The 12,162-nt window shown below is 32.7% G+C and overlaps 2 protein-coding genes across 7 annotated transcripts; one reads left to right on the forward strand and one right to left on the reverse strand.

The window, feature by feature from the left end:
* The first annotated feature begins 564 nt into the window (after positions 1–564).
* On the forward strand, positions 565–3,929 carry LOC126683007 (mediator of RNA polymerase II transcription subunit 15a-like). 5 transcript variants are annotated; one of them, XM_050378823.2, is made up of 9 exons: positions 565–802; positions 869–996; positions 1,370–1,515; positions 1,636–1,847; positions 2,050–2,120; positions 2,406–2,480; positions 2,678–3,115; positions 3,213–3,551; positions 3,661–3,929. In XM_050378823.2, the coding sequence occupies exons 3-9, from the start codon at positions 1,403–1,405 to the stop codon at positions 3,661–3,663; spliced, it is 1,251 nt and encodes a 416-aa protein (XP_050234780.1). In that variant the 5' UTR covers positions 565–802; positions 869–996; positions 1,370–1,402; the 3' UTR covers positions 3,664–3,929. The 5 variants fall into 5 exon arrangements, with proteins under 5 accessions (XP_050234780.1, XP_050234777.1, XP_050234779.1 ...); XM_050378820.2 differs by having other exon boundaries at positions 566–802; positions 1,627–1,847; XM_050378822.2 differs by having other exon boundaries at positions 566–802; positions 1,627–1,847; positions 2,059–2,120.
* A 4,677-nt stretch (positions 3,930–8,606) lies between these two features.
* LOC126680355 (uncharacterized) lies at positions 8,607–12,064 on the reverse strand. Of its 2 annotated transcripts, none has more exons than XM_050375474.2 (5): positions 11,851–12,064; positions 11,694–11,759; positions 9,659–10,176; positions 9,466–9,573; positions 8,607–9,171 (listed from the first exon to the last, which is right to left on the reverse strand). In XM_050375474.2, exons 3-5 carry the CDS (start codon positions 10,172–10,174, stop codon positions 8,761–8,763), a joined length of 1,035 nt encoding a protein of 344 aa, XP_050231431.1. In that variant the 5' UTR covers positions 10,175–10,176; positions 11,694–11,759; positions 11,851–12,064; the 3' UTR covers positions 8,607–8,760. The 2 variants fall into 2 exon arrangements, with proteins under 2 accessions (XP_050231431.1, XP_050231432.1); XM_050375475.2 differs by having other exon boundaries at positions 11,823–12,064.
* Between the last annotated feature and the right edge of the window lie 98 nt (positions 12,065–12,162).

The following is a 12,162-nucleotide window of genomic DNA, read 5'->3' on the forward strand; positions in this document are numbered from 1 at the left end:
AAAAATTCAAGGCATGAGATACATTTTAACAATCCAACACTAGTTTCAGATAACTTATTATTTCTCAACAACAAGTAAATCGATCAAGATAAAAAATAATTCATTATGATAATAATGTTAACAAGTTACCAAAAAATAACCTAGTTAAAACTTAAAATTATGACTCTGATATCAAGTTGTGATTTTACAAATAAGTATGAAAACGGTGGAAATTAATAAATTTTATTATTAATATTCATAATAAGATAAAAATAACTTTTTATAGACAATACATAACAAATAAATATATTTTAAATTTTTTATTCTTGAATGATATTAATCTAAGAATAACAGGACCAATTTAAACAATATTGACTAACTTTAAATTATTTTTAACCGGCGTAAATTTTGTTATATTTTCAATTTAAAATTCCGTCCAGATTGATATGAAAAAATCGTTAATTAGAATTTACTCCCTTATAAATGCTACCGGGAGAGGTTGGCGCATGGCTGACGCGCCCAAGTGACAAGCTGAAGCTGACACATGTAAAGAAAAGAGAGGTGATAAAAGAATCTTATTTTTTAAAAGTTTGATTATACGGAGTTTGCATGACAAATGTAGAGAGGCCAAATATGGTTATATATTTACTCTAAACATGTCAAAGCTTGGTGACATGACTCATCTTGTTTACAAAATCGGACGGTTTAGATGATGTCTTCACGAGAATCTTCGGAGTTTGGTTTGTCTATAAATGGAGATGGGTTGTTTTAAGAGTTTAATTGTCTGCTGTCTTACTCTCACTTCTTTTGCTTGCATCAACAGGTATTTTACTATCACTTTTCATTTAAATCCTTAGTTGTTTACTATATATGTTGGCTAATGTTGCAGTTAGAATGCCCTGTGAGCGGTGCGGTTCTAGGAAGAGCGTATTATGTGCAAATAAATTGTTGGTTTTAATGTGATCATTGCTCAAAAGCATTATCATTTTCTCTCAAAATTTCAAATATATTGTTAAGGTCAGTGGTTGCCTCTTTTTGATTGACTAGCTTTCAAACTGTACCACTAATTTTAGTGAAGGTTGTAGCTTTGTTTTATTTGGTGATGATTTTGACGGTGGTTTAAGTAATTATTTTTCTAATTTTTATATTAGCACGGACACTTAACTCAATCTATTATCTCGGAAACATGTCACTTGGCGTTTCGGACATGAAATTCAATTTTAACATAGGAAACTTTAAAATAATACCATTTCACCGTGTTTGTGCTACCTAGATCTTTACTCTGCTTAAGATTATAAATGTTAGTACTTTTGGTTTCACTTGTTACAGTTCTTTAATTTATTTTTGTTTTTCAGTTGATTCTGTTTTTTCTCTTTGTTTTTTTTTTTAGTGTAAGCACCAGCATCCAGTTTGGTTTATCCTAATGGATACAAATAATCGGTGGCAAAATGAACAAGATGGTCAACCTACACTGGATACAGGTTACTGCAGAGCAACTCTGCTGGCCGAGACGCGGCAGAGTATGGTCAACAAAATGTTAGTGTTTTTTCTCTTCATGTTTTGTAATCTGTGTGTTTAATGTATATATTTGAGAATCTTGTTTCTGTATTATTATAGCAATTAAGTTGGCCTTTTTCAATGCGTTAGAATGGACAGATTAAGAAGACATTTTCCATCCAGCCAAGAGGGACTTGAAGAACTCAAGAAAAAAGCTGTGCAGTTTGAGGAAAAGATATGGAAGGCGTTTCAGTCTGACTATCAGCACGGAACAAGGATGTTTACGATGGAATCGAATTCTCGACATACTCTGCCCAATGCTTTGCCACAGAACGCGGCTGGCAATAGCAACAGAGCCACTGATCCAGGAGGTATTCCCTTGATTGAGCATTGAACTTCAGTTGATTGTTATCTGTTACTAAACAATTTGAGAAAAATATATGTCGATTTCTCTATTTAAGTTGATGCATCCATTGATCATTCTTGCAACATTTCCTTCTTAAGTTGCGAAGATTTATTGTAGTTTGTGTAGAATGTTGAAGTTGTATTCGACTTACGTGTCTATTTTTGAAGCTTCGCTAGATTCTACCGCACAGACTGGACATGCAAATGGAGGTGATTGGCAAGAGGAAGTTTATCAAAAGGTATTATCAGTAACTTTACGTGTTAGACGAAGCTTGTAGGGAAGTACTGTTAAAGCTGAAAATTTCATCTTTTAATATCGAACAGGCTGCTAAAATTAACCATACTTGTCAAACTGGTGAATATTGATACCACTGTCTCGATCAGTACTTTTTAGCTGTGCATCCACATTCTCATTGATTCTTTGCAAATGCAGCTGGAACAGTTAGTTTTAGTGTTACTGAGTAAATTAATCTGTTTTTTCGTGATCTTTCAATTATTTGTTCTTTTTTTTCTTTCTAATTTAGATCAAAACCATGAAGGACATGTACTTATCAAAGCTAAAAGACATGTATCAGAAAATTGCTACAAAAATACAGCAGGCAAGTCACTAACCACATTTTTCTCTCTTAATTTACTGTCTATCCAATACTTGTTAACTATTGTCAATCTATTTATTGTGGTCAAAATCACTCTGTATAGAAGTAAGATAATTACCTTTGCACTCTATTGATTCGGCATGCAAAGGTTGAATTAATGCATATTTAGAAGCTTACAAGTACTTATATATTGTATCCAGGATGACTCACTTTCACAACCGCCAAACACGGACCTGCTTGCCAAGCTGAAAGTTATCAGGACTATATTTGAGCTCATGATATCATTCTTAGAGGTTTCAAAAAATAACATTTCTCCATGTCACAAGGACAAGTTGGGAGTCTATGAGATGGAGATTAAGTATTTTACAAATGCAAATAAACCCAGGAAGCCTCTCAGTTCAGTGCAACAAGCACAGCTTTCCCAGTCCCACATCCATCAACCACAATCTCAAGTTTCTCAAGTGCAATCTCGTGAAAATCAAATGAATCCTCAAATGCAATCAATGAACACGCAAGGGTCGGTGCCTACAATGCAGCAGAACAATGTGTCGAGCTTGCAGCAAAGCATGATGAATTCATTGCCGGCATCTTCCAATCGAGATGATGGACTGCGAAATGCAGTGAAATCATTGCAGCAGGTACGCATTAATGACACTAAAATATAAGGCTGCAGAGTATTTGCCATTTGGTTATTCATTGTGAAAGATAGACTTATGCTTCAATTACAATGCTCAGGTTAAGTCTACATCCCCTAGAGCGATAAGTGCAGCTGTCGGTGACATTGGCTCAGTTGTCAGCATGACTGACAGATTTGCGGGTTCAGCCCCGGATCAGAATGGATCTGGAGCTGCAGTTGGTGAGGATTTGGTAGAAATGACAAATTGTCGTCTTCAGGCGAGAACTTTTATCACCTTGTGTGGGACAAGGAAGATGAGCCCCTGTACAAGTGCCATGCCCTTGAACATTGGATCATCAGCTAGCAGCATAAGAGACAGTTTGAAACAACTCAATGGTCCAGAAGCATCTGATTTGGAGTCAACTGCAACATCAAGTGTCAAAAGGCCTAGACTGGAGGTATGATGTTTCGTACTTTTGCACTGTGCTACACATAATACAAGCATGAGCAAGGTGTTTCATCATTGTAGATGGGTTTCTAATGACAATTTTCATGTTATTTCATCAGTAAGGAGTACACGGATCTTGCAGTAAAGACCAAGTCAAGATTTAACATCTCACTTCGAAGCCTTTCGCAACCCATGTGGCTTCAGGAGATAGCGAAAACTGCTCGAGTGCAGCATGATATTGGGCATGTTAGTCGAAAACTGCTCGAGTGCAGCATGATATTGGGCATGTTAGTTATGTATCCATGATGCGATCTGTTAATTTATCTTATTTATAAGAGATTGTATTGTTTTGAATTATTGGGTGATAATAATAAATATTAATTAAGTATGTCTTCTGTGATTTATAAGAATTGTGTTGCATTGGATTAATATTGTGCCTAACAATGTACAGAACTTCATATAAGTTGTAAAATTTTCCTTTTAAAAACTTCATAAGTTGTAAAATATTCAGTTAAGTTTGAAATTCTGCATTGGATTTCATTGTTAATATATTTAAAAGAAACTAAAACAAGAGCATCAAACTAAAACAATGATAAATGATAAAGGAATTGTCGATATAATAATGTAAAACTGAAGCAATAATACATCAATATATCAAAAATTTAGTAATCTAAATTTCTGACTAAAATAAAACTAAAGCTAACTCCAAATCTAAGCTAAATTCCTAAAACAATGGTCCTAACCAAAAAACAAAAAACAATAACAACGAACATAAATTAAAACATAGAAACAAAACAGCAAACATAATCAATGAGTCCTGCAAAACTCAATTAGAGGAGGAGGCACCAACGGAGCCAAAATTCCAGGAATAGTTTGATCTCCATTAAAGCAATCTGCACCCCATCTTCTATACTCCGCGCAACACTGTGCACCAATTTCGACATTCGGAAAAAATATATTAACCGCAGCTCTTAACCAACAAGAAGATATATCAAAAGCAGTTGCCCAACATTGTTGATAGTCGATACCGGATGGAGGATTCGGAGGATGATAAGCTGATGGCGGCGGGTTTGGTTTAGGAATTTGAGGTGTTGACGGATAAGGGATAACCGGTTTAGGAACTTGAGGTGTTGACGGGATAAACGGGTTACCTGCTGTTGGTGGTGGTTTAGGAGTAGGGTTAGGGTTTGAATTTGCAAGGCAATCGCATGTGCAATAACAAATATCGTCCGAACCAGAACCGCGATAATGATTATACACTTTCGTGCAAGTTGGAGGACAATTGAAATTACATACTACTTCACATGGTAAGACATAGCTAAATGCTAAACCACATGTTGCTAACCATATAGTAATCAAAACCATGCATATTGTGACCGAATTCATTTTTTTTCTGCTTCTACTTCGTATATAATAAATAGTATATAGTAATGTAAATTTTGTTTGCTTTACATGAGACCATATTTATAGAAGAGGGATTTTGAACTTATTCAACTTCTAGTTGTTGAGTTTTATTTAAATTCTATAGTTGAAATCAATTTTAAATTAAATTGCTAATCCTACGTATTAGTACATTAATATACATCCAATCTAGAAGAAAGAAACTTATAGCCAATTAGGATTGTGTAAAAATATGTAACACAAATATGATAGATTATCGTACATATTTTATATGTTAAATTTTTCAAACAAGAAAGTTAAATAAAAATCACACAATTCATACGTATTCATTTATATTTTTTTTAATTAACTGAGAATGTGCAAATTTACCCATTATAATTATTCATAATCGACAAATGTATCAATAAAACTAGAGTTCTATATTCTGTATTTAGTGTTATAACTTAAATTTACTTGAATTAAATGGAAATATGAAATTACTCAATACAGATGCATACATTTTCCCATCTAATCCAATATATCATAGTACAAAATTCAATTATTAAATTAATAAATGTACTAATTAGGCACTTTTATTTCTAATACAATAATTAACACACCAGCTAAGCATATATACAATATAAAATTCATATTAAAATGTTTGAAAATATATATATTTTAAAAACAAAATTCAATATGATAATTATATATAGCGAATATATTAACATATGATATATATTGAAGGAATGGATAAGCACCCTGAGTTGGTGCAAAAATGCCTCAGCTCCACGAGCTAAAGTCCAATTTGCTACATTATTTTTGCCTATTTGTTCGATCCTCGCTTCTTCTATAAATTATATCTACTCATAAAAAGTAGCAAATGAACTTATCTATCAACAATTTTAATATTTTTTTCAAATATATCACGATGCTTAAATTTTACCAGTTTTATCCATTATTTTTTTTAATTTTTGTTAAATATATTCATAACTCATTTTGAGCTAATGTGACGCAATGTTATTCGTATATATATAAAAAAAATTATCCTACGTGGCATATACAACCTGACGCCATATCAGTTTTAAATGATTCATGAATATATTTAACAAAGATTTAAAAGATAATGAATTAACTGACAAAATTCAAAAATCATCATATATTTAGAAAAAACGGATCGATAAATTTAATTTGCCTAAAAAGTATAAAATTCCTTCATCAATACGGATGTCAAACACCCAAAGTCGAGGGTCAAGGAACGGTCGAGGAAACCATTATGCAAATCATCTCAAGTATTAAACAGATGATCATTGTGTTTTTCCACAAAACAATACAAATACATGTACAATGTGTTCCATCTTAGAACTCTTCTACATATACTGACCAATTTATACAACTTTTCGACATGGAACTAGAAACCAGACTTATACAATTCTGTAAAAATTACAACAAATCAAAACCTATTCGTTTAACGAGTGATTCTGCGAGTGTTAGATCGTTTTCTTGAACAGCTTCAGCGCAAGCCATTAGCAGAGCAAGTAGTGATCCGGCACCGGCACTGTTTTGCTGTACTGGAGTGGATGTTGGAAAGGGAGGGTATGTGCATGAGGGTTCGGAGCCCTTAGAGTCCCCGTAAGAAGAAATGGAATCAAGTTGAGTATAATTGGTGGAGGAGGCGGTGGCGGAAGATATAGAACCACCGTCGTCAATCGGAGAAGAAGGATATGGAAACACCCACTCCATTTTTTTGTATTTGACTTTATGTAGATAATGATTGTTTGGCCGTGGATTATTGGAGAAAATGAACTAATGAGAATTATTATTTGAAGACTAGTCGTATGCTGCGTAATTCGACCCATCATTTATAGTATTACTTTTTCTTTATATTTTATTATTATAAATTTTACTTATTATTTTAATTTAAAAAAAAACATTATTTTAAATAGAGTTTTGAATGTCATATTGTTAATAATATTTGATATATAGTTTTGCATTAGAATTTTTAAGGTGGAGCATTATTAATGAAATAGTATTGGAACAGAATATAATTTTACATAATCTGTAAAATTAATAAAAATAAAATAAATTAATTATACTTAATTCTAATTTTACTTAATTATATTAATTAATTGTTTTGTAATATTTAAATTAATATTTAAGTTTATCTCTTGAAAATTAAAATTTTCTGACTGGTAGCGGTCAACATGTGCTATGTATATTGTTGACACTGGATTGCTGATTTTTTTTATATATGAGTGTTTTAAGTGTTTTTAGGTGCATTTTAAGTGAAGCAAATAATAAATTTGTATGGCGATCCCACGCTTTTTTCAAAAATATTTCTTGATAATTTTTTTATGTTTTTTTTCCAGTATTTTTATAATGTATTTGGGTGTTTTTTTTGTGTTTTTATATATGTTGTAGTGTTTTTAAGTGTATTTTTCCGTATTTTAGTAAATAATTTTTTTCGGTATTTTGAAAAATTCTAAGAACTCATTCGATATTTTTTTAAAATATTGTTCTCGGGTATTTTATAAAATCCAATTTTTTTTATTATAAAGATAACACTCTGAGCTTCTAATTATATATTTCATATATTTTGTAAAAAGAAAAAGATAGAACACCACTTTAAAATATAATTTTTATTCTTTTTTCCAAACCATAAGTTACATTTTACAAAACCACATCATTTCATAAAAAAACTGTCTTTCGTTTATCTAATATTTACCAGTTTGTACCAGTTTAAATGTGAGACTTTAGTTTATCTTATTAAAAAAATTTAATCTTTAACCAAAACATCAAACAAATATAGATTATTTTAAAAAAAAAAAAATATATTGTTTTTATTCCAATCAAATCATAAAAATATTCTGTATGCATACTACTTTTTTAAAAAAAAATGAAAAAAAAATATAATTATATTTATATATCTTCATATTATATTAAACAAATCACATTTTTCAACTAACTTTTTAAACAAAAAATATTAGTTTAAGAGGAAAATAACATAAAATGTTGATTTACACATGAAAAAAATACAACACAATTGTTGCATCATTGTTATTTGTATAACAAACCAATAATGCGTTAGTCATGTGGAATATTAAATAATAAAAAATAAGCAACAACTAAAGATATTTTATCGCAAGAAAAGACAGTATTCCATATAAAAAGTTCAATTTATTTTGTGTTTTCTCAACCTGCAAAGCCCATTTAACTTGAAATTTTTGCAACCAAATCGACTCTAAATTATTTTTTCCACTATTGTTGGTCGATTTCCGCAAATATACGGAATCGCAAGTAATATAGGATTATGAAGTTTGAGTTATCGATCCCACAAAGAATGAACTTACATCAATGCTCAATTCATTTAACACGACAAGCATGGATTTTTGGTTAAAACTATCATAACAAAAACTAAAAAGCTCTAACACCGCTCTCTCGAGTCAAGAGTCAAGAAAATTGCAATTTGATTAACGAATCGAAATCTAAATCGCTCTCGCAATAATTAAATTTTGATTAAATCAATGAAACACAATTAATTAAGCAAACTTATAAGACCACCTATTTCCTAAACCGTCCTCGAGTGATTAGGTCATAGGTTCATAATTAGTGTTGATAAAATTGTCAACTCGTAATACTCGGTAAATAAGAGACCGATCCCACAAAGATTGTGGTTAAGGGAGAATGATTAAAAGAAAGAAAACAAGGTAATACATAAAACAATGTCAAAATTTACATGAAAGTTACTATATAAAGTGTTAAACAACATAAACTGTTGGGAAATAAAACAAACACGGCACTGCAAAGCCACGAAGATAATGTCATCGTCTGCTGGGGGGGAACTATGGGTGATACTCCGGAGGAAGGTTCGGCATCATCTTCGCAATCTCCGCACGGATAAGCGTGGTCATCCGCTCGTTGTTGCTAGCCAGCTGCTGACGTCCAAACTCGGCCACCCTCACCTTGAAGTCGGCTGTAGCCTGACGTAGTCCCTCCTGGACGCCGGCCTGCACACGCCGCTCGAAATCGTCGTCCGCCCGCTGTGACTGCGAAGAGCTGCCGCGCGCTCTGCTACTCGTGGCCTCATCGAAGTACTTGCTAGTCGCCGAACCCAGCCCGTGCAAGCGCTGCTTCTTGTTGACGCCCTCGATATCCAGAAGTACCCGGGTCTCGTCCACGTCCGCTGGACTCGAGGAGTTACCATCTCCGGTCGTCGACTGGGACGCAGCAACAAGTCTATGAGCGACCGCGTCCTATAAAAAGATTGAAAAACATATCAATTAAGTATTATCACTACTAAAAATGCATAACATATTAAATGTAATCCTAATTTCAACGAAATTTCGGCAGCATCTTTTCTATAATATGAGCATGACCCATTTTCAAAAACACCCTGCAAACATATACAATTCACATACAACCAACACCCATTTTCACAAACCTAATCTAGCATTTACTTGTTAAATTCCAACAAATTCTAATTTAACTTAATCTAAGACTTAAAAAGAATACAACAACTAAAGAGATTTATAAATATTAGGACTTACACTCATATCGTGAGCCCTCTTGTCCAATAGGACCCGCTTATCAGCTTTCGTGGAGTGAAGGCGATTAGACAGCTCTGGTGCGGTCGGCTTGCTGCCAAGCACCTTAGCCTACCAAAGACATAATTTCGTTAGTGTGCCAAAAAAAACAAAAACATAATTACAGTTATATGAAAAAAAAAATTAGGAAACAAACCATCACATCCATATGCTTAACAGCGGAACGGGATCCTCCTGTATGGCTGACTGGGTCAGAGCCGGGACCCGTCGGCTCGCTCATCTGATTAGCTAGCGCTATCTCAGACTTCTTCTTCACATCATCTGTGAGCACTACTTCTGGACCAGCAGTATCGATAATCACTTTTTGAACGAAACTGAACTTACCCCCCTCATTTTTAGAGTCAAACTCATTCTTCGGTAGCTGTGCAATGGGAAGGGGATTTAAGACGGTCCCCTCGCCATGAAAAACCCATACATGGTAACCTTGCACAAACCCTTTCTTCAAAATATGCAATTTCACAGTCTCAACATCTCGATAACTCGTATTTCTACATTTTTTCTGAGAGCAGGGGCATTTAATTTGTACCCCACCACTCATGCACCCGGGATGGCGTAAAGCAAAATTAACAAATTCCTCTACGTGCTCATAAAACCCTGGGTGTAGCAACCCGCCCGTGAGTCTCCTATACATCCAACTGCGATCTGGATCCATTTCTGTAGCATGGACAATTAAGGAGAGTTTTCACTGGACGATAGTAAGTTCAATATAATTTACTGCTAGGTAAGGCCATATCGTATTCACAAAACTGGCACCCCATAACTCGACCACTACATATGCGTAGGTACAGAGAAAAATATTTGGAAGCCTTCCAACGTTATTCTCCTTAAGTGCTATATAATATATGTCAAATAATGTTTATTATATATTCCCTAAGGATTAAGCATTACAAAACATATAGTAAATAGCCACCCCGAGAACAAACAATTTAAAACAACCAAATATTCTTCTACCGCAACTACGCATATATGTTTTTCGTGATCGAATTACGGAAGCATCAATTTTGCGAACCGTACAAATTGAACAATTCCATGTCGTTCAAGCGATTAAACATACAAACAGAAACACTATGGCTAATTTACAATTTTATTCGGTGGGAATAAAATCGAAGTTAATTAATTGTTTAAATTTATTTCAAATCCTAGTTTAACTATTAAATGAAAAAAAAAAACAATAATACTTACTTATTGAAGGCATAACTGCAAGATCACAAAGGACGTGGTATTTAGGCCGGTGCAAACAATCGACAACAAACTTATCACGTAATTAGTTTTAATGTTTTCTTATTATAAATTCATATTTATTAGATTCATTTTTCTAATAAAAAATGTACAACACTTTTCCTAAAAAAATAGCTCATTTTCAAAAAAGATCTGCAAACAAATTACAATACACAAACCAGCAATACATTCCAATTAGAATGAAACCAACATTTATTACGTTAATTACACTAATTAAACTAAATTACACTAATTAACCAATTTTATCTCAAATTAATTAAAAACTATTAAATTAACCTAAATTTTGTTAAATTAACTTTTAACTTAATTTAATATTATAATTAATTTAACGAAATTATAAATAGTAACAAGTTATTATCTAACCTAAACTAATTTATCAAAAATAAATAAACTAATTAAACCACCAATAATTTAATTCAACTAATTAACCAATTCAACATATATCAAATAAACCTACTTTTATCAATTAATTAACCAATTGTATACTTTAATCAACTAATTATGCAATTAAATCAATTTATTAATTAAACAATTAAACAACTTAACAATTTAACTACTAATGAGTTGTAACTCAAATGGTATAAGCGATGAGCAGCAAATTGATAGGTCGTGGGTTCGATTCCTCCAACAAGCGCTCCCCCAATTATCAAAAATTTTTTTTAACAATTTAACCTAATTAAACAACTAATTGACCTAATTAATTAATAAACTAATAATTAACCTAATAATTAATCTAACAATTTAATTAAATAACTAATTGATTAAGTAATTGACGCAAATTATAATTTTCTAATATAATCCTAATCTGATAAATTAAACTTGACAATTTAACCTAATTAATCAACTAACCTAATTTAAATTAATTAATCTATTTTTAAAACTAATAAATATAAATTAACAATTAATTTAAATTAAATTAAAAAAACACTAACCTTTAACGGGGCACCGGAAAACAGAGGTGAAGGAGGACGGACGACGAACGGCGGCTGCGGCAGCCACTGCAATTTTAAAGAAAGAATTAAAAAAATGTAAAATAAACCTAACGATCAATTGAAACTAACCTAATGTTGGGAGAGAGGAGCGGCGAACCAGAGAGCGGCGGCAGAGAAACGGAGACAGAGGAACGGTGGTTTTGAGAGGAGCGGCGCGTTTTAGGTTTTGAGAAGAAAACGCAGATGATATGAAGAAAAAGGAAATGTTCTGTTTATCTTCTGATTTTAGAGACGGATTTTAAGCGGTCGCTAATCCGTCTCTAAGATCAGAAGAAAATTAAATCATCCGAAGAATTGCCCCTAGCACACCCGCTTATAAGCCGTCGCTAATTCGTTGCATGTACTGAAGCATCGCACTTGCATGCTTGAATTCAAATTTTGTTTTAAATTTTTTTTAAGCTGTCCATCT

This window comes from Mercurialis annua, linkage group LG5 (genome assembly GCF_937616625.2).
Source record: "Mercurialis annua linkage group LG5, ddMerAnnu1.2, whole genome shotgun sequence".
In the NCBI taxonomy this organism is placed as follows: domain Eukaryota; kingdom Viridiplantae; phylum Streptophyta; class Magnoliopsida; order Malpighiales; family Euphorbiaceae; genus Mercurialis; species Mercurialis annua.